At 40.5% G+C, this 23,395-nt stretch overlaps 1 protein-coding gene across 3 annotated transcripts in view; it reads right to left on the reverse strand.

Moving 5' to 3' along the window:
- LOC124146111 overlaps nucleotides 1–23,395 on the reverse strand; it is a 62,811-nt gene that overhangs the window by 26,629 nt on the left and 12,787 nt on the right. For 2 of the 3 annotated variants that reach the window (XM_048387182.1, XM_048387180.1), the window contains 7 exons: nucleotides 18,023–18,168; nucleotides 13,923–13,940; nucleotides 8,873–9,025; nucleotides 3,846–4,035; nucleotides 2,861–3,081; nucleotides 1,752–1,895; nucleotides 772–961 (listed from right to left, as the gene is read on the reverse strand). In XM_048387182.1, coding sequence (XP_048243139.1) covers nucleotides 772–961; nucleotides 1,752–1,895; nucleotides 2,861–3,081; nucleotides 3,846–4,035; nucleotides 8,873–9,025; nucleotides 13,923–13,940; nucleotides 18,023–18,168 — 1,062 coding nt within the window. The remainder of the gene's footprint in view (nucleotides 1–771; nucleotides 962–1,751; nucleotides 1,896–2,860; nucleotides 3,082–3,845; nucleotides 4,036–8,872; nucleotides 9,026–13,922; nucleotides 13,941–18,022; nucleotides 18,169–23,395) is intronic. The other variant, XM_048387181.1, reaches the window with a different exon arrangement.

Raw genomic sequence — 23,395 nt, forward strand, 5'->3', positions numbered from 1 at the left:
AACCCGGTTCGCCCCGATTATGTTTCTAGGTTTGTCAGCACCATACCCGTGCTCGTGGGTTTCACCGAAGTGGTAAACGTCTGAGACCTGCATCACTTCGGGCTTTCCTCTCACATTAAGCTGTCACGCCGCGATATAACTGGACCATTGTTAAAAGCGGTGTTTAACCCAACACACTCACTCACTCACTGTTGCGGACAAAAACGTCCTGACCACGTGTAATGATGTTTCATGCCACTCCTTGCCTCTTCATCCTGTGAATGATGAATGTGATAACAATCTGGCCCCTGTGAAGATGAATTGATCTTCAGCAGCCTATGCTTGTTGTAAGAGGCGACTAAGCTTGCCGTAAAACGCGACTGCTTGTTGTAAGAGGCGACTAATGTGATCAGGTGGTCAGCCTTGCTGACTTGGTTGATACATGACATCATATCCCAATTGCATAGATCGATGCTCAATCACTGGGTTGTCTGGTCCAGACTTGATTATTCGCAGACCGCCATTGTATAGCTGGAATATTGCCGAGTGCAGCGTTAAACAACACACAAACAAACAAAACAAAGCTACAATCCTTGCATACAGATTGTGCAGCTCATTCAAGCTTGAAGCTGCAAAGATTGAAGATGTCAATCACTGGATTGTGTGGTCCAGATTTGCTCATTTACAGACTACCATCACATAGCTGGAATATTGCTGAGTGGGGCATTAAACCACCAAGAACGAAAGAAAGATAGCGTTCCAACAAGCCTATCTGAGCTGGCTACCACCCACCTTGTCTGCAGTTCCTGGTAGGACATGGGTGTTTCTGGAAGGTTTGTGGCAGACTGGATCTTGATGATCATGGGGTTGAGGTCTGCCTTCTGCTTGTCAGTCATGAGTGCACTGTCCAGTGCCACCGAGATGAACACATCCTCTATGCCAGGTACAGCTTTCTGCAGCCGCCCAGTCAAACTCTTCATGCCTGCAAACAGCACAGGGAGACATATGATAGGTAGGACATTTAGGATTATAGTCTGGAAGTTAATTTAAGGTACTGACGTTTACTACAATATCTGAAAAACTATTGGACCTACTCCAGTCAAAGTTGGAATGAGATTATTAAACAGTCATACATAACTGGATATTACATTCGGTGCATGAATAAAAAATCTGTCTATTTAGCTATCACTATATTCCATCAACAACCAGACCTGGGCCCACTTGCACAAAGCGATCTTAGCGCTAAGATGATCGTAACTCCCATACTTTAACATAGGCTTACAATAGTCTTAGCGCTAAGATCGCTTTGTGCAAGCGGGCCCTGTTCATCACGGGTGGAACGAGCATTCATTGTAACAGCCATCTGCATAATGCTAATGACACAGTTGAACCAATCAACTCAACTCGAAAGGTTGCACGGGAATCACGCATGCACGAATACGGTGTTAGCATTAGATTTCATGATGTCTCAGCGCAAGCATCTTTCATTTTTCTTTAAATGTAATATCCAGTTATGTATGACTGTTTAATAATCTCATACCAACTTTGACTGGAGTAGGTCCAATAGTTTTTAAGAGATTGAAGTAAACGTCAGTACCTTAAATTAACTTCCAGACTAAACAATGTTGACATGACTATTGTTTTCATGATGTATGGCTGATGCTGACTGAGCTCTGCTCAAGCTGGGTATCATGTTGTTTGTGGACTGGTCCGTCTGTTACCCACACACTGACAGTCTCAACATTCTAGGGACACTGGGATTCAACACGCACCTGCAAACAACAGCGACATCCTGATTGGGACGACACAGATGCCGAACTTCTTGATGTTCTCCGCAGCTTCTGCAACAGCAGCTTCGGCTTTCTTGCTGCGTTTCTTCACGGTGCTCTCCCGATCCCTGGGATGTTGGGGGCTCCCTGGTTGCACAAGCAGTTGTAAGTGTTCTTAGAGCCTAATAACATGCTACAAAAATATAGACTATAGATGGGTAGTGACACCTAGTGGTTAAAGTGTTTGCGCGTCACGAAGGCCCGGGTTCGATTCCCCACAAAGGCACAAGTTGTGAAGCCAATTTCTGGAGTTTCTGACCATGCTATTGCTGGATTTTTGCTAAAAGCAGCATAAAAGCATACTCACTATACATAAAAATGGGTTCAGCAACTTGAGGAAATATTTTACTTTTTATGAATGACACCAATATTTAGACTAGGCTTCCTGTATTGTGGATTTTCGACGACCAATATGCAAAGTTTCAAGAGCTAAAAAAGTGATCCTTTATCTGGAAGTCAATTAACATGAAAACAATTGTAAGTGAGTGAGCGAGTTGGGTTTAACGCCGCTTTTAACAGTATTCCTTTTATATCATGGCGTGTCAGCTTAATGTGGGAGGAAAGCCCGAAGTGATACAGGTCTCAGACGTTTACCACTTCGGTGAAACCCACGAGCACTGGTATGGTGCTGACAAACATAGAAACATAATCAGGGCGAACAAGGATTCGAACCCACAATCATAAGGTTTCTGGCGTGCCCAAGGGATGCAACTCTGCACAGCGAATCACGGCGCCTTCGACGACTGGGCCACCCGTGACCCCCCATGAAAACAATAACACAAATGTTGCAATGATAATTAGCATAAGTAATGCAAACACACTGCTGTCTCTATCTTACATGTTTTTCAGGACTACTCTCTGCATGAAGCAAAGGCACAAAGTTACATAGGTAACTGACATCAACAGAGAAGCTAAAAATATCAGCATTCATTTCATCTCATATTCACACTTATTTATTTTTTTCAAAGACAGAAATACAGTAGCATGTAGATATCAACTCTGAGATTGTCAACTAGGTCACTAAAACAATTTGAATATGACACATATTATACCTGTAGACTTGCCGTCCATCTCTCCACAACGGGGGGCGGACTGTGCCCTCGCCTGTGGGCTGTGTTGTCCTTGGTTCTTCTTGGACTTGGAGGAATGGGTCGGACTCCTGGACTTCCCCGTAGGAAGCTTCTCCGCACTCTGCTGACTGATCCGGAGCTCCTTGTTGGGGGACTGGGTGGGACTCTCCGCTCCGGCCAGCTTGCCCAGCCGACTGAATGTCCTGCAAGCGGAGAGATTCTCTGTACATAGGAAGCTGACATGGGTGTATGATGCTCTTCAGGATTCAGTGATTGTGCACTACAACTAAATCACCACATGGCTATACAAATGCAGTCTTGGTTTATGAAGCCGTACATATTGTTTGTTCAACGCCACACTCAGCAATATTTCAGCTCCATGATGGCGGCCTGTAAATAATCGAATCTGGACCTGACAATTGATATGCAATGATCCACACCATCAGGGTACGATGACACACCATCAACCCGGTCGCAGAGTCTGATCACCCAATCCATTAAGTCACCTCTTACGACCAGCATCGGTTGCTCGGGATGAGGACTCCCTACGGGGTCCTTACATCTAAGCTATTTTAAATCAATATATTTCAAACCTCCATATCAATTTTACTGCACCAAAAAAGTCGATCTTAACGCATCCTAAAACAAAATCTAATCAAATAATATTTATTCAATTAAACAAACCTTAACACACAATAAAATGCAAACGTTTATTTCTCTTCTGGGAATATCCTTTGCTCACAGGAAACTGACATTTCAAATCAATTTGATAAATCACCAGAACCCATAAAATATAATCTATGAGTCATAAAACAAAATCTGATCAAATGATATTTATTCAATTAACCAAATTCAAACTAACATTCTCCTATAAAAAAAGGCAAATGTTCTTTTTCTTTGGGGAACGTCTTTGCTAATTAAATCAAAATCGTTCTGGATGCTGTGCGATAATTGAATGTGTCAGTACCTGACGTCCTGTCCTCCGTGGTCCCGGTTAGCTACGGCTATAAGGGTGTTTGGGCTGGGGTTGGGGGCAGCCTCTTCAGGCTGAGGCGGGCAGCGCGGGGATTCCCCTTTGTTGTCAAGGTCACGTTGACCTGTGTCGGACATCATCTTGTCATCATCAAAGTCATCCGAGTCCCCACCTCTGAAGCGGCCTACAAAGAAAGCAGAGACTTTTTCATTAGTAAAATTTAATTAACGTGGCAGTGTCTCTTGTGGATCATTGTTGCAAGTGATGTTGGTTTTAGATGATGACCTCAGCTTTTTGGGTCAAACTAGCTGTTCCGTCTCAAGCTTCTCTCAAGTACGGGTCATTGAGGATCGCTCAAACAAACTCAGTCCCATTTGTCAATGATCCATTTTGAATGAAAGATATCTTTTCACAGAGTTCAAACTGTCTGAGCACCCTTTTGAAACAGAGGCAAATTAGTGTGTGTTTTATCTTTCATGAAAAAAAAGTCTTATTGAAGTGATAATCCCAATCAAACATTCCAATTAAAAAAACCAAACAATACAACTGCAATATGAACAAATAATTTTCTGTTTGAAATATTTTCAATGACATCTGCCACATCTTACCGGTAACAAAACCAATACTCGCATAGGAAATAAAATTAACATAAATATCAACTTTATAAAATACAGTGCCTTGTATGAGCCCTTCTGAATTTTCTGTGGTACTTAAATAGATAGTTATAAGTCTCATTAAGGGCCTGGTTGTAAATTCAAATACAGTCGACTACAGTTATAACATTGTATAATGAACACGCTTATAATGAACTAACGGATATAACGAACTAACTTTTTAGTCCCGAGTATATGCTGTAGTTATGCTGTATATATGCTTATAACAAATTACGGTTGTAACAAACTAAAATTAGAAATCCCTTTGAGTTCGTTATAACCGTAATTTACTGTACACCAGACAATATCCACAGCTGTATTGGAACTATCTTAATTAGAGCGATCTATTCAGGGAGGGTATGACAGCTGTATGTATTAATGGCTTGTTATAAATATACATAACGCAACATGGTAATAGATTCCTTCACAGAACAGGCCATTGGTATGATCAAAATGAATAAGTTTAATCTTCAACACAGTCTTGGATTATCCCATTATCGTCCCGAGGTAACAGTCAGTTTATTTGCTGACCCGTGCAGATCCGGGTTAGAATAGGTCTTCAACAACCCATGCTTGCCGTAAAAGGCGACTATGCTCGTCATAAGAGGCGACTAACGGGATCGGGTGGTCAGGCTTGCTGACTTGGTTGATGCATGTCATCTTATACCAACTGCGTGGAACGATGCTCATGATGTCAATCACTGGATTGTCCGGTCCAGACTTGATTATTTACAGACTACTGTCACATGTCTGGAATATTGCTGAGCGCAGGGTTAAACAAACAAACAAACAGTTCATTTGCTGGTGTCTGCGCAGGAAGTCGACCTTTTGAATTCCCAACCTGCACAGAGGTCGACCTGCGAGGGCTTTGATTTTTAATGTTGTGTCACAGAGGATTCAAAAGTTTATCCTACCAAATATTAAAATACCCCCTGTACTATTCTACTTTAAAATTTTGCTCTAGTTAATAAGTTTCATTAATTAATATAAAAAAATCTGTGATAGTTTACCTATTTTTTTTAATTATTTAGTTAATTTAATATATGTTTGAACTATCTGCATCGATATGTAATTTTATAACTTGTAACTTTAACGTTTGATTAATAGGTAATATTATTACATATAACTTTCACTTTCATTTAGACTCAAATATGGGTAACGCTATTTTTCAGGGCATTATCATTTGCAGAAGCCCGAAGTCTTCCAGTTACTGTCGAACGAAGGAGGGCAGTTGAGAAGACCGAAGGCTTCTGCAAATGATAACGCCCTGAAAAATAGCGTTACCAATATTATAACAAAAATGAATGGAATTTGTTGTCAAATAAAAAGAAACAACAATATCGGTTTTGAAACTGCAATCAACACGAATGTCACTGACCCACTTTTACAAATATGAAAACGTCATAGAACAAACCAGATGATGTCATTATTGAACGTGACATCACCTATCTTATGACATCACCTAACAACGGGCATGATAATCATGATAATGGCCCGTCGTCAGGCAATATGAGGGCATTATCATGTTACAGTGGCCCGCTCACTTCTGATAACATGCGGGCGGTTTAATGATAATTCTACCATGAATTTGGAATTTACTTGATTCTGATTGGTCAATCAGAGGCTATTAAATCACAATAAACCCCCTCTGATTGAAACAGCTGGTTTGACAGCCGAATCACCGCGGAAGCTAATATTCATAGAATAGTACGATTTTCAGTCATTGTCGGTAGGCATATATAAATAATTATATCTACAATTACAGGTTACAAAATGCACAGATGCGGTTACTACAATATTCAAAGGATGTGTGGCAGTACATTTCGTGCAGAAAACACGATAGAAATCTACAAAGGGAATGTATTTACGTTTTGGAGACAACAGAGAGCTTGGAATTTGGGCGCTTTTCTGTATACGACTGTGACGTCATATCTTTTGCGTCACAATGAGCGATATGACGTCCTATTGGTGACGTGCGATGTAGAGCGAAAGCCTTGCAAAGCTTGCTTTGTTTTCTTTAGAGATGCCCACCTCATGTTAGCTTACCAAGTTGCCGTGCTTATATACTTTCAATGCCTGTCATATGTTCGAGTGAAGTATTATGGTGTAAACAAACTGCTTGAGTATATACAGCGCCATATTTTGTTCGGCGATTCCGTAATTCAGATCGATAACCCACTCAAAACACTGAACTCAACCCATGCCGCTTCACTCAGTTTATTAGCTAACACCAAAGAGTTCGCGTTTTATTTAGTCATGGTAGAATGGAGATAAACATACTGTGTTTTCAATGTAGAGCTAGGTTACCTGTAGATTTAACCATGCTTAATTTAACATTTGAAACCTCACGCTACGCGTTTGGTTCCAAATTCAATTTAGCGGGGTTAAATCTACAGGTAACCTAGCTCTACATTGAAAACACAGTATGTTTATCTCCTAATTCTATCCATTTTAGATATAGATCTAATTAGTCATTAAAATACAAACAATAGACTTTGATTAATAAGTATACAATCACCTGTCATATCACCAATAAGTGTAGCCAATCATCCAGTACAACTCCATGGTACCATCTTACTTATCATCTAATGGAACTCACTTACGAGTACAGTGTCCAACCCAGAATTGAAAATCAAGGGGGGACTTGTCCCCCCATCATGTAGAAAATAGGAGGGATTTTGAAAAAGGAGGGGGGATAATTGCTTTCTTCAAAAATGTCTTATTTTGTATTATGTACTGGAACATCATCATATAAAAGTGCAACAGATCAGAATAAAGAACTGAAATGAATAACAATGCTTTGTGCTTTTTTCTATTTTGATTAAAAAAGTCTGTAATTCTTTTGTTTTTGCGCGACATGGTCATTCACTATTCAAAAGATCGTCTGCTATGACAGTCGGCGATTCATATTGTGTGATTTCAGAAACGAAACTAAAACGAACTAAAATGCTCAAAAATATTTTCAGAACTATTTAAGATAGAATATATATTTTTAAAACATCTTGTCAAAGGTTTTTGATTACTAAACAACAAAATACAACATAATTTTGATCAAAGTTTTGATACGTTTTCTACTAAAGTAAATCAAATTTCGTTTCCTATGCCAATCCTATCGATAATTTATTCAGCAACCCAAGGGACGTCACTCGTGTTCGAACTTCCGGTTGTTATCGATCGGTCTTCGACAGTTGTTTACAGTTGTTTACAATGTTTGCTGTGAACTGTCTTTTTTCGTTAATTGATTAAAGATTTAGTGAGTATTGAATCTAAAGGGAGGGATAAACAGCTTTTTTTGCGTGAATCGCGCAATCGCGCGGCCTGGGTTGGACACTGCAAGTATGGTATATAAGTGAATTAAAGCAGATATAGCAGACATAAACAACATGGCAAATGCACAATTTGATCAGAAACATCTCCCCACGTCCCGTGGAGGCAGACATCTTAGCGTCGGTGGCGATATGTACAGGGTGAACAAGAGAAAATGAGACAACAAGGCGTTCAAATGAAAAATGATTGTATGTCAACTGCATGCCCCCCTAATTATGGGTAATTAAATTTTGGAAAATGTATCTCTCGTATATAAACATTTCAGGCTGTCAGCATAAACCACAAAATGTATCTTTCAACTCTGTTTTTTTCACCAAAATAATATTCTAATCAGAGCCCCCTATTTCTAATTTTGAATGCGCCTTGGGCGCTTATTACGTCGAATACAGTATACAATTTTTTTAAAACATGGAATTTTTGTCCATAGGTGAAGGAGACACTTGATGGAATGGAGAGAGCTACCATGCCTTCCTTGTTAGAGGGAGTGAGTATGGTTTTACGCCACTTTTAGCAATATTCCAGCAATATCACGGCGGGGGACACCAGAAATGGGCTTCACACATTGTACCCACGTCGGGAATCAAACCCGGGTCTTCGGTGTGACGAGTGAACGCTTTAACCACTAGGCTACCCGACCGCCCACTTCCTTGTTAGAAATAGGGGGATCTAAGGTGAGAGATGGTGCCTGGAGATGACAAAAGAGCCTTGGATAAATGTTTCCCAATATTGTGATATTGTTGTACCACCAGACTAATAAAACAGTATATATGGTTTCTGTAGTCTTGAATTCCGTTGCACTCTTCCACATAAGTCAGATTAGGGTCTTGTAAACATAACCAGAAATCCTATTGTTAATCCGAAGCAGTGGTTAAGTGGTGAAAAGAAAATGCACAGCATGACAACCTCTTCTTCTGCTGCATAGATCCTGACATTATCCAAAAGTCGACTTTGTGTGCGTGAACCAATTTGCGGTTCACTCAACAATAAATTGCGCTGTTTTAAGCTGTCAAGCTAATGGGTGTCTGACTAATGGGAGGTTACCTTTCCTCTTGGCTCCTCTGTCTAACTTTGGGAAGGTGATGGTGACCGGCAGTGGACGGACTGCACCCCCTTTCTTGGGCTGCAGGCATGCGAAACTGCCGCTCTGCTTCAACACGCTAGCCTTCACCCCACCGATCTCATCAAGGTCCTCGCCTGTAGGTAGACAACAAAACACACATGTAGTTTCTGAATTACAGCAACTGTACATCATGATGACCTGTATGTATTGGTGGTATGGTTGCTGTATGAGTGGTGTGGCTGCTGTATGGGTGGTATGAATCCTAGAGCTGTAGGAGCACAATGAGCTGTATCTATGGGTGGTATGGCTGCTGTATGTGTGATATGGTTGCTGTATGGGTGGTATGGCTGCTGTATGGGTGGTATGGCTGCTGTATGGGTGGTATGAATCCTAGAGCTGTATGAACACAATGACCTGTATGTATGGGTGGTATGGTTGCTGTATGGGTGGTATGAATCCTAGAGCTGTAGGAGCACAATGAGCTGTATGTATGGGTGGTATGGCTGCTGTATGTGTGGTATGGTTGCTGTATGGGTGGTATGGCTGCTGTATGTGTGGTATGACTGCTGTATGTGTGGTATGGCCGCTGTATGGGTGGAATGGCCGCTGTATGGGTGGAATGGCTGCTGTATGTGTGGTATGGCTGCTGTATGTGTGGTATGGCTGCTGTATGTGTGGTATGGCTGCTGTATGTGTGGTATGGCTGCTGTATGTGTGGTATGGCCGCTGTATGGGTGGAATGGCCGCTGTATGGGTGGAATGGCTGCTGTATGTGTGGTATGGCTGCTGTATTGGTGGAATGGCCGCTGTATGGGTGGAATGGCTGCTGTATGGGTGGAATGGCCGCTGTATGGGTGGAATGGCTGCTGTATGGGTGGAATGGCTGCTGTATGGGTGGAATGGCCACTGTATGGGTGGAATGGCTGCTGTATGTGTGGTATGGCTGCTGTATGTGTGGTATAGCTGCTGTATGTGTGGTATGGTTGCTGTATGGGTGGTATGGCTGCTGTATGTGTGGTATGGCTGCTGTATGTGTGGTATGGCCGCTGTATGGGTGGAATGGCCGCTGTATGGGTGGAATGGCTGCTGTATGTGTGGTATGGCTGCTGTATGTGTGGTATGGCTGCTGTATGTGTGGTATGGCTGCTGTATGTGTGGTATGGCTTCTCTATGGATGGTATGGCTGCTGTATGTGTGGTATGGCTGCTGTATGTGTGGTATGGCTGCTGTATGTGTGGTATGGCTGCTGTATGGGTGGAATGGCTGCTGTATTGGTGGTATGGCTGCTGTATGGGTGGTATGGCTTCTCTATGGATGGTATGGCTTCTCTATGGATGGTATGGCTGCTGTATGTGTGGTATGGCTGCTGTATGTGTGGTATGGCTTCTCTATGGGTGGTATGGCTGCTGTATGTGTGGTATGGCTGCTGTATGTGTGGTATGGCTGCTGTATGTGTGGTATGGCTGCTGTATGGATGGTATGGCTGCTGTATGTGTGGTATGGCTGCTGTATGTGTGGTATGGCTGCTGTATGTGTGGTATGGCTGCTGTATGGATGGTATGGCTGCTGTATGTGTGGTATGAATCCTAGAGCTGTGAGAGCACAATGAGCTGTATGTATTGGTGGAATGGCTGCTGTATGGATGGTATGGCTGCTGTATGGGTGGTATGAATCCTAGAGCTGTAGGAGCACAATGAGCTGTCAGGGACTAGTAACACTGCCTTGTGTACTACCACTCTAAATTTGAATATGGCAAATCTGAAACAAATAATTTGCCATTGTTTATGCAGATAAGTGAAAATATTAATTAATGGCTGTATGTATGTGTGGTATGGTTGCTATGTAGGGTGTATGAATCATAGAAGTATGAGCTAGGTGATTTGCATGAGCTGATTCTGTTATGCAGATTGAATGATCTGTATGTGCTGTAGGAACTGTATGTCCTTTGTTTAATGGGTTTTAACTGTATGGTGTGCACATAGCTTGAATGAGCTGCACAATCTGTATGCAAGGACTGTAGCTTTGTTTTGTTTGTTTGTTGTTTAACGCTGCACTCAGCAATGTTCCAGCTATACAACGGCGGTCTGCAAATAATCAAGTCTGGACCAGACAACCCAGTGATTGACATCATGAGCATCGATCTATGCAATTGGGATATGATGTCATGCATCAACCAAGTCAGTGAGCCTGACCACCTGATCCCGTTAGTAGCCTAAAACATGCATGGGCTGTAGTATATGAGCTGCATGACCATCACAATATGTGTGCATGAGTAGTATAAGCTGTACAAAGACATGACACAAGGAATGAATTATTTACTGCAACAAAGGTAATATGTGAGTAAGATTTGACCTATTGTTGTTTAACGACGCACTCAGCAATATTCCAGCTATATGAGGGCGGTCTGTAAATAATCGAGTCTGGACCAGATAATCCAGTGATTGATATCATGAGCATCGATCTCAATTGGGATATGATGACAGGCATCAAACCAAGTCAGCGAGCCTGACCACCTGATACCATTAGTCGCCTAGTCGCCTTTAACGGCAAGCAAGGTTGGTAAAGACCTATTCTACTCTGGAACAGTAAGCAGTAAGCAGCGGCAATAAATAGTACATTCTGTTGTTAAAATCTTTGTTATCTTATTTATAACTGCAACATATGCTCTTGTTATTTAAGCTGAATTATTATTAATTGGCATGTCTTGGGCCACACTTTAAGACATGTATGACTAAAACTAATAAAGAATTACTGGAAACAAGAGCTGATTTTAACACACGTCAAAGAACATTTAGTGTCCATTTCTACATATCTACATATTAATAAGAAAATGCAAAGACAAAGAAAGCAGTCTACATCTCAAAATAAAACTTACCTCACACAAAGCAGCACATTTCCACCCCAAATCAAATCAATCCAAACTACAAAATGTCTAACACAACAATTTCACACCCATCCCAATATCCTTCACTTCAACAAATCAAAATCCAAACTTGTTGCACATATTGATTCTACGTCGCCGTTCATCTTCCGAGCCTGCCGTCAAGCGATGCCCCTCATAGCCTGTAGGGCTTGTCTAGTTGTACACTCTCTCATGGCCAATAATAAAGTGTTCTCCAAGAAGCAAGTGATTTAGATAAATATCATAGATTGTGGGGCAAGTAACAGTCGTCCTACAAACTGGAGGCAAGGCTTGGTCATGAAGTTGGAATCAATACTCCGGGATATAAACAGGATTCTTCATATAAACCTGGGCACTTTTTGAACATTTTTTTAGATTTAATTCCAACCCTGATTTTTTGTCGTAATTTCCTGTGGCCAGTTTATTAAAAAATGTCCAAATAAATCTATGTTCAGTCTGCAAATTGCCACATTGTGTAATGTTAATGCCCTTCTGGGAAATCACGCAAGGTGTTTTTTTGTTTGTCTGACATCAGATCATCATGATAAGAGTGGGCTCAGACATATTTGCTAGGTACAACGCATGGGAGCAATGTGGGGAGGGAGTTTGACACCGCGGTCTGCATCATCTCCACACAGCATCAGATGTCAGGGTATGAACACACGCTACACCAGCCAGGGCCCACTTACACAAAGTGATTTTAGTGTTAAGGCTATCGTAGGTAAAGTACAGTAAACTGTGTTTATAACGAACATGCTTAAAAATAACTGACAGATATAACAATCTGTTTTGGGTCCCGGCTAGACTAACATTTAGTCTCTGAAATTTTATATTACACAATATCCTTCTTGACTCTAAAAATTAAAAAAAATTCCCTATGTTGATTTGTGGAATAGAGCTAGCTTGAGCTGGCTAGACTTGCTTTTGTATGCATTACTAGATTATTTTTTTTGATAAAATAAATATATTCCACGGTCATGGTGCAGGACTAGGTCCCGGCCATTGGCTTTATATATGCTGTATATATGCTTTATATATGCTGTATATATGCTCCTGCAGAACTACGGTTATAACAAACTAAAATAAGTGGTCCCTTTGAATTCGTCATCTTGGGATTTCATTTCCGTTCTGAGTCTGTTATCTTCACACAGGCAGGGTCATACATGTCATATGCCTTTCACTATCACAGTGTTGATTTAACAATAGGGCTTGCTCCTTTTAAAAGTTACTGGCCCTTTTCCAAACTAACTGGCCTACAACTGGCCTACAACTGGCCTACGACTGGTCACAACCTGAGGTTGTGTAAACCACCTTGCATGGATCAAAAAATTTTATAACTCCTCCTTAAAACGCCTTTTCCCGCCCTCGGAGGTTAAATCTTGGCTTCTATTAGCCTCATTGGGTGGTGACTTATGGGACAAACTTTACAAAATGGCAGTCAGTTGTCATACAATCGAGATGATCGACGTATATCTTTCTTTGAGTTAACCATTCACACAACCTCATGTCCACTAAAACTTTTCATCAAGCAGTGTCCAATTAAAAAAATTGAACATACACGGAGAAGGGGTGAAACCGGGCAGGCCATTCTACTTGACATTTCAGCAAGCCCTTCATAATTTTAACTGGCCACAGGCCAATAGGCCAGCAGTTAAATCGACAATGCTATCTTGTTTAACGCTGCACTCAGGAATATTTCAGCTATATGATGGCGGTCTGTAAATAATCGAGTCTGGATCAGACAATCCAGTGATTGACATCATGATCACCGATCTACGCAATTGGGATTCGATGACATGCATCAACCAAGTCAGTGAGCCTGACCACCCAATCCCGGGGGTCGCCTCTTGCGACAAGCACAGTTGTCTTTTACTGCAAGAATGGGTTGCTGAAGACATATTCTTCCCTGGATCTTCACGAGTCTCACTACTATGCCTATCACTATCAATACTATGTTATTTTCGACTACTCCTGTCCCACTGTATTAAAGGTTTATGAGTCTACCTACACAGTCATTTAAACTGCAGACAAGAAGACATCATGCTATAAAAGTACATTAGAAAAAATGTATTTGTGTCAAGTCTATTTCTACCATGTTCCAGTTCTACTACTTCAGCTCCAACACTTACCACAGGGTGGTTGTTTGCCTTCAGAATGAAAAGCACATCCAAATAATACACAAAGTGGAAAAGAGTGACAAAACAGCACAAAAAGTATATCTGAACATGACAGCCATTTCAATATCAGTAACACATGGCTCTCATGGATCCCTGTAGCCAGACCTTCTTCAATCTCATTGAAATCATATCTTAGAGCTCACTGCCGCTAAACAAAGATCTGAGGATAGCCAATTACAGGTCATGTCAGTACGACCTTTTGCAAAGTTTGACCGACCAATGAAATGACGAACAGGAATTCAACATTATCCACTCTTGAGCTTTACTGTACTAGCTTTCAGGAGTACGCTTTGAAAAATAGTTTGAGAAACTGAACAAAAGAACATTCTGGAATGTCCAATAGATGGCTGAGAATATATGGCAGTACTTACCACAGGACATGGAAAGACTCTTTCGTTTTAAATGTCTTACTAAGCCTGTCATTTCCATGCCGAGTAGGGATGTGACGATTCGCCAACGTATCGATGCATGGACATAATATTCTCGGACAATTCGATACACGATACACACTTATTTGTTTTGATTCATATTTTAATCCTGTATTGTTTCACACATGGAACATTTAAAACAGCAATGGAATGACTTTGTTGTCCTACTTCAGAGCTCCAGATAAGCTTTTGGTGTTGAGGGTATTTTACCCATGCATTTTAAAATCATTGGGTATCAGTAATTCTATCTGGGTATTCAAATTTCGGTTACCCACTAGTTTTTACACATGTGGGTATTTAAGTTAAATATTTAAAAACACTATTCATCTAGTTCCTGCAAACTGGTGTCGTGTGGGTTCGAGAGCTTCAAAGGACTCAAAAATACCACAATACTTCCACAAGAAAGTGTGATGGCAAATGATCATGATGTAACTGTCATTGTGGAGTTTGGCAAGGTTGACAGAATGCCCGTTTATAATTTCAAAATAAGTTGCTGATTTGCCAATCGAATACGCAGGGTTACTTCACAATATTTTGATGATATGCACAAGTTTTATTTTTGTAGCGTATCTGTAATGTTCGTTGCGTATTTGATACGCTTGGATTTTATTTTACTGCGTATTTCTGCATTTCTGATGCGTATTTTACGCAGATACGCAGCTTATCTGGAGCTCTGCCTACCTACATATTAATTAAAATTCATGTATTGCGATACGTATTGTATTAGGTAATAGTCATATTGTGATATTCCTAATATCTAGTACGTTGAGTCGTACAGCCCGTAGCTGTTTTTTAGAATGCCCTGTGTTAACGTTTTCTCAGACTTTCACTTTCGCGATCCCATAATCAATGCTCTGATTGGTCTGATGAAAGGTTGTTGTGGCGTGACCTGTAATGGGATATCCTCAAATCTTTGTGTAGCAGTAGTGAGTGCTAACATGTGATTTTAATGAGATGGCACCTCCTTGTCCACCCAAGCAGAGTGAGTGAGTGAGTGAGTTGGGTTTAACGCTGCTTTTAACAGTATTCCAGTTATATCACGGCGTGTCAGCTTAATCTGGGAGGAAAGCCCGAAGTGATGCAGGTCTCAGACATTCACCACTTTGGTGAAACCCACGAGCACGGGTATGGTGCTGACAAACCTAGAAACATAATCGGGGTGAACCGGGATTCGAACCCACAATCATAGGTTTCTGGCGTGCCCAAGGGACGCAACTCTGCACAGCGAATCGCGGCGCCTTAGATGACTGTGCCACCCATGCCCCCCCCCAAGCAGAGTGAAACACAAGATCTACTGTAAATAGTTAGAATTCTAATGCCACCCACAATCCTTACCATGCTTCTAAAACATGGATCCAATAATTGTTTCCTTATTTCACCGAAGAATATGTTTGGGTTCTGTTGGGTAATTAAGATTGACCCCTTGCCGCGTCATACCAAAAGACGATGGTACTTGTTGTTACCCAGCCTGGCACCCAGGGGGGCTAAAACAAGGACCGGTCGGCTTGGAGTCAGTATACTGTGTCTGTCGTGGTGTATTCATGTTAAACTGGGCATGGTATCTCAGTGGGTTAGCACTATAAAACCGGCTTAAGCCAAAAAAAGTATGAGCAGACATGAATGTACTCTGCTAAGTGAAATAATCTAGAATGTGACGTTAATCCCCAATTTACTTCACCTATTAAGATTGATATACAAATTTATATAAAACATTATTACGTAAAGTATTTATTGTTATAACAACTGGGAAATATTAATAATCATTAACTGTTATTATATATATATGTCAGCTGCAATGTCCCCAAAACAAGATACTGTTGAAACTATTTCAACACACTAAATACATCTTAAAAAGGCATTTAGAAGTGATACACATAAGCAGAATTTATGGATGTCAACTTCTTTAATATTTTAAAAATCTGTGTAATACCGTATTCGACGTAATAAGCGCCCAGGGCGCTCTCAAAATTAGAAATAGGGAGCTCTTATTAGAATATTATTTTGGTGAAAAAACAGAGTTGAAAGATAAATTTTGTGGTTTATGCTGACAGCCTGAAATGTTCATATTCGACAGATATATTTTTCCAGAATTTAATTGCCCATAATTGAGGGTGCTTATTACACACGAGGGCGTATTATACACGAATAAATAGGTCTTGTGTACATTGATCAATAGGAAAGGGTTCTAACTGAGATTGTTCACTAGCCAATATATTAGCAAATATCGCCGTGGGTGCTTATTACGTCGAATACGGTACTTGACAATATATTTGTGTCCTCTAAAGTAATAGGTAAAAGGAGAACATCCAAATTTCATTGTCAACATTTCATTCAGATGGGTTCATCGCTGTTTGAACACGATTTTAATTATATCAGAGTATGTCAGCTTAGTCATATGGGAGGGCCAAAAGTCTTGACATTTACCACTCTGGTGAAGGTAATCATAATGCTGGTCAGCAGGGCCAAGGCTAGTGAGATTCTCAAAAGGATAATGGAATGAAAAGGAATAATTGTTTATAAATACACAGGGGGGGCACGGGTGGCCCAGTCGTCCCTTGGGCACGCCAGAAACCTATGATTGTGGGTTCGAATCCCGGTTCGCCCCGATTATGTTTCTAGGTTTGTCAGCACCATACCCGTGCCTGTGGGTTTCACCGAAGTGGTAAACGTCTGAGACCTGCATCACTTCGGGCTTTCCTCCCACATTAAGCTGAAAACTAAGCTTTACCTCCTGAATGATGGTAAGATGTAGGCTATTTTTTATTCTAATTTACACAGATCTTCACAACATATTGTATTGAGAGGTTGTCAGAGTGAGTGAGTATGGTTTTACGCCGCTTTTAGCAATATTCCAGCAATATCACGGCGGGGGACACCAGAAATGGGCTTCACACATTGTACCCATGTCGGGAATCGAACCTGGGTCTTCAGCGTGACGAGCGAACGCTTTAACCACTAGGCTACCCGACCGCCCTAGGTTGTCAGAAGAACAGAATAAACACTTGAACTGTATCAAGGGATGAAGACCAAAGTTGCAAGAAATAATAAAATAGTTACTGAGTTATTCATCCTATTTTGTTGTACTACTCCGAACACTAGTGAAAACCTGATGTCACTAGTCCTCAGAGTTTGTAGCTAGTCCTCTTGAATGAGACAAAAACATTTAGATTTCCTATCAGTTTGTAGAAAAAGAATTATAGCCCTCAAATGCTACAAGTCAGTGAGGACCACCATCATTGGATTTTCATTTGCCCTCAGCCAAATTTAGTGGTCTTGATCTAACAGACTAGCGTGAATTTCAAATTATGCAAATGCAGAAACAATCTGCTGTTTACTTACAGGGGTCCACACTGCCTCAGTCTTTCATCTGCTAAATGATTAACCAATACCCAGCTAGATGTTTAGGACATGGATTAGCTGGTAAACTTAAAAATTAAACCCTTATGTTTCTATGCGCTCAAACTGTGTGGGGAAACCGCCAGCCTTGTTCGCTCCTTAAAAGCTGCAGCAGATTCCGAAACACTTTCAAGGAACATTATAGAAATCCTTTCAGGAAAGAATTCATGCCTGTCCCCCTTGCCAACTAACTATGAGAGCAAACAGAGGAACTGTTTAATCTCCTACCTGCTTTTGCTTGTGGGAGTCGGAAAGCCTTCGGCCGATCAAATCTAGCTCTGGTGGAGACTTTATCCTTTGTGTCCCATACACGGAGTTCAAGCTTGTGGTTAAACATCTTGAGAAGCACATCCGTTGTCACTGTCACAATGTGTCTGTGGAAGTAAACATGGTAATTTTACCTCATTGTTCTTAAGGCTCGTTTACAAACAACTAGCATGATCGATGGGGAAAGTCATACACTGTGATGAAATAATTGAAAATAATTGCTCACGGAGGCACGAAAGGCCAGGAGAAATGAATGTTTATCATAGCAATTACACCCGCAAAATCAATAGCTGTCGGTATTCATAGTTGTTGTGTGAAGCCTGCCTCTCCGATATGACACAATATCAGTCAGAAGAAGGGAATAGCCATCTCTACTGCAATAGGATAGGCAGAAAGTCACTTCCAAAGTCTCGGCTTTTAAGGAAGTCCATCCCACGGGACGATGGATCAGCTCAGCAAAATCAGACAATGCAGAATGGACGTCGGTTTGGGAGAATACAAATCCCTTATCACAGCTTGTATAATTTCACCGATAGTAATTTAATTTTTGCAATAAATTTGACGGTATTTATAGATTCCATTAAGACGGACGGTGATTAAAGCCAACAGCTACTGTCTCTCCCCACCATGTAGGTTATTAACAACTTAAATCTAATATAAAACTCCAATAGCTTTCCTCATCTCAATTTCGCCGACTGTGGCTAATTATGTTACTCCTACGGTCTAATTCCATCTAGTTTGCATCTAGACAGGGCGGCCTTCTGCACTGTTTAACTGTCAGCATTTTCCAAAAGAAAACTGTACCTAAAATTCCATTATCTACGAATTTACCACAAAACTGTAAAAGAAAATCCCAGTTAGATAAGCCTTACGACCACCATCCAATAATGTCAAAGGTAAATGAAGGCCAGTGTAGGAACAGATCGTACAATGGATCCCGAAAAAATGCAATCAGATAAAAGTTGAACATAGTCCAATTTTGCTTTTATCTGATGGTGTACAATAGTATTGATTATTGTCAAGAACTCCCCGAGTGACTGCAATAGAGTCATAAATTGGATGAAATGTTTACTTGTATCAAACATCTCGGTTACAGAGACTAACGTAGTCATGTTCCGTGATGACTGATAGGCCCCACACAGGCTGAGACATGACTGATTCAGATAGGAAATTGATATCCATATATTTTTTATTTTTTCCCACTCCACATGGATTAATAATCTTCACATCAGACTTTTCATAGACACTTATTTTGATGTATTGGGAATCATTTCATTCCGTTTCAGTTCTGTTCAGTCCCAGTGCATGTACCGACACCTCCCTAGTGGTGGCAATAACATGGCTTTCATTTTGATTATTTAAATTGACTAAAACTGTTTTCTAAGCAGGTTCATGTTTCTTTTTGCCCTTGTGTCATCAAACATTTATAGATCGGTTTTAATAAAGTACTGTACATCTGTCTAAAAAGTCCTATTTTCATATTTTTTATATTTCATCTCATTTGGAATCAAATATCGTGAAAAACATCTTCAACTGACTACTTCATTATTATCAGATGCAGTTAAACTGTCATAGGAGTTTCCATGGGTACAATGTGTGAAGCCTATTTCTGGTGTCCCCCGCCGTGATATTGCTGGAATATTGCTAAAAGCGGCCTAAAAGCCTACTCACTCACTCACTCACTCACTCACTCATAGGAGTTTCAGATGTCATCACACTTTTTACCAGGAAATACAAGGGTTGATTGATAAGTTCTAAGCCTCACATAGGGTGAGTGAGTGAGTTGGGTTTAAAGCCGCTTATGACACATCAGTTAGGATTGATCGATGCTTATTTTATTTACCAAGTTCGTTAAACAAAGTACCTGTCATTGGCGACCCAAGGGCGGGCAACTCTATATTATCGTGCTATCACCATTTTGTTTGTGATACGTTGGATTATGTGGTTTACATCACTTCCTGTTTTGGATTCTGCATATATAATCAGTATTCATGCGACCTAGGTTGGGTCAAAGGACATTGTCCAAACAAGTGGATTCTTTTCTAACCAATTTCGAATGGAGGTAGGGGCACTTCAAAAACATTAAACAGTGGACAGGGGATGTAGATTACGAGATTTACTGATGCCCGTGATAATACAGTCATGCTATACATGGGTCCTATCTGATCTATTTGTCACAAATGAGGGTGCGAGTGTCAGCTGGTAAGAAACGGTATCAGTTATTTAACACATTTCACTTTTATATTATTTACCAACAGGAATAGCCAACAGGCTTTCAGATCGATTCATTTCCTAGGACACTGACTAGATGTCATCCAATCAACCTATCAAAATGAAAATGTCCTATTACCATTTGTCTTTGGCAATATCACTGATTAAATATCAGTTAATATCATGTTCATTGTTTGTTATTTCAAATAACACAAAAACTGGATGGTTAAGTTTAGTAATGTATTGTGGAAGGAGTGCAGAAAGCAAGCATAGTCAAAATGTCATTATAACTGTCAAGTTTGAGATATAAGGTTACCAGACATAACTGTGTCCATTTACAGATTTCTTGAGAGGAAAACAGCTCAAATGTGATCACTCATCAGGAAATCATGATTAACAACAAGATTGCAAAGAACATGCGAGTCTGTCAGTAGTCTAAAACCCACCTTGTTTTCTTTCACAAAAGCTTTGAACAGTATTCCAGTTACCATATTCGGTAATATTCGGCTCTAATAAGCGCCCACAGCGATATTTCTTAATATAATCAGCACCCCTTCCGATTGATCGATGTACAAAAGATTTATATATTCGTGTATAATACGCATTTGTGTGTTATATGCATCCTGAATTATGGGCAATTAAATTCTGGAAAAATATATATGTCGTATATAAACATTTCAGGCTGTCAGCATTAACCACGAATGTTATCTTTCAACTCTGTTTTTTCCACCAAAATAATTTTCTAATAAGAGCTCCCTATTTCTAATTTTGAGAGCGCCCTGGGCGCTTATTATGTCGAATACGGTATATCACAGTGTGTCAGCTTACTGTGGAAGTGAAGCACCAAGTGAAGCAATGACATTTACCACAGTGGGTGGGTTGGTTGGTTGGTTGGTTGTTTTACGCCGCACTCAGCAATATTCCAGCTATATGACGGCACCACATTGGGGAAACGCGTAAGCATGGGTGCTGACAAACCTTGAAACATCAAATGTGGGATTCAAACTCATAATCATCAGATTCTGGCACAGCGAATTGAAGTGCCTAAGACCTAGCAGATGACTGAGATGAAAGAATTACAATTCACTGTCCATGAATAAGCCCTGGGACATCTGTGTTCCTGCGTATCCTACATGTTTGAACTCCCTTTGGCTTGTTGTTCTGAGAAAATGATTTTAAACACGTTTCATATCAATCTCATTCAAATCAGACCTCAGTTTTCGCTACCGCTAAACAAAGATCTGAGGACATCCCATTAGGGGTCACGTCAGAACGACCTTTCATCTGACCAATCGGAGCATCATTTACCAGATTATGAAAGTGACAGTCGGAATGTGATTTCTAATCATGCAACCTTGAAAACTTTAACTCCGAACGATAGTTACAGGTTTAATGACTGAATCCATACAATCTAGACCATCTATTTGCCATTCCAGAATGTTCTTTTGTTCAGGTTTCAAATCTGTAATCGAGAATTTGTCAAAATATGTTTCGAAGAGTAGTGACCAATTTGAAATTAGTGCCGTAAAGCACGAGAAAGCTGCCTTCTGATTGGTCATTCCATTGCTCAGTCAAAGTTTGCGCAAGGTCGGTCTGATGTGACCCATAATGGGATGTCCTCAGATCTTTGTTTAGCGGTAGCGAGAACTAAGATCTGATTTTAATGAGATTGGTTTCATATTTATGATTTTTGTTTGACAAATTTGAGTCCTATCATTTTGATTATAGTGAAAACACAATGCCTTTTAGAAAGTGGTCAAATGTAACAAGTGTTGTATTTAGGATAACACTTTCTTGGTAAAGTACAGATTCTCGTACTTTTTGGGGTTGAGTCCAATCTGGGATTCAAACCCACACTGCCAGAGTGAGGCACCTAATCGCCAGCACACAAAGTCAGCGATCTAGACTATCAGTTGTCAGACTTCACTTCTTGTGGAAGCTGGTTAGATCGCTGACTTCGTGTGATTGTGATTAGGTGCCTCACTCTGGCAGTGTGGGTTCAAATCCCAGGTGGGACTCAACCCAGAAACGTACTTGAATCTGTACTTTAATAAGAAAGCGTTTTTCCCCCAACTAAAACTTGTTATGATAATAGTGCTGACATGTTTACCCTTTAGTTGTTTCAAGGACAGCTAACATGATTGACCCACAACATGCCACAAACTCTCTTGGACATTTGGTACTGGTGGACTCAAGATAAGCCCATTTGAAACCCACACTAAGTGTCATAGCTAGCAGAGTTTACTGTCTTGAGATTGCCTAAGTGAATCATCACGTAAATTGGATTCGGACCTACCACAATATGATGGTGAGCATGATAGGATTCGGTCTTCATTATCACGCCCTGCATGAGGAAGGGTTTTCTCACTTTGAATCACACCTAAAATTATCATCATGGGTAATCAAGAGAGAATTGTACCTGAATCCCATGTTTGTTTCCCTGGACCCCCTATTTGTTTCCCTGAATCAGGGTTAGAAACTAACAGTTTTTGTCCACTAGTCCTTATAATGATAACATATAGCCAAACCCTTAAAATGGGCCAATTTCTACTAGTCCTTAGGATACCTTTACTATTGGGCTGTTTGGTAAGGACTACAGGACTAGTGCCAATTTCTAACGCTGCTGAATCCCATTTGTTTCCCCGAAAGCCCTATTTGTTTCCCTGAATCCCATTTGTTTCCCCAAATGCCCTATTTGTTTCCCTGAATCCCATTTGTTTCCCCGAATGCCTTATTTGTTTCCCTGAATCCCATTTGTTTCCCCAAATGCCCTATTTGTTTCCCTGAATCCCTATTGTTTCCTCGAATGCCTTATTTGTTTCCTTGAATCCCATTTATTTCCCGAATGCCCTATCTGTTTCCCTGAATCCCCTGTTTGTTTCCCTGAATCCCCTGTTTGTTTCCCTGAATTCACTGAAGGGATACGATGTAATTTTTTTCTGTTGAAGACAATCACATTTTTAGGGTATATAGATTAGCATTGATTTTGAAGGCTTGTACAGAGGGGGTCACCTTATATGTTGGGTCACTTTATAGATGGCAATATACAGTTAGTGAGAGAATAAAGTTTTATGCCACCGTTAGCAACATTGCAGCAATATAATGTCTGGGACACCAAAAACG

This window comes from Haliotis rufescens, unplaced genomic scaffold (genome assembly GCF_023055435.1).
Source record: "Haliotis rufescens isolate VD_foot unplaced genomic scaffold, xgHalRufe1.0.p SCAF_68, whole genome shotgun sequence".
In the NCBI taxonomy this organism is placed as follows: domain Eukaryota; kingdom Metazoa; phylum Mollusca; class Gastropoda; order Lepetellida; family Haliotidae; genus Haliotis; species Haliotis rufescens.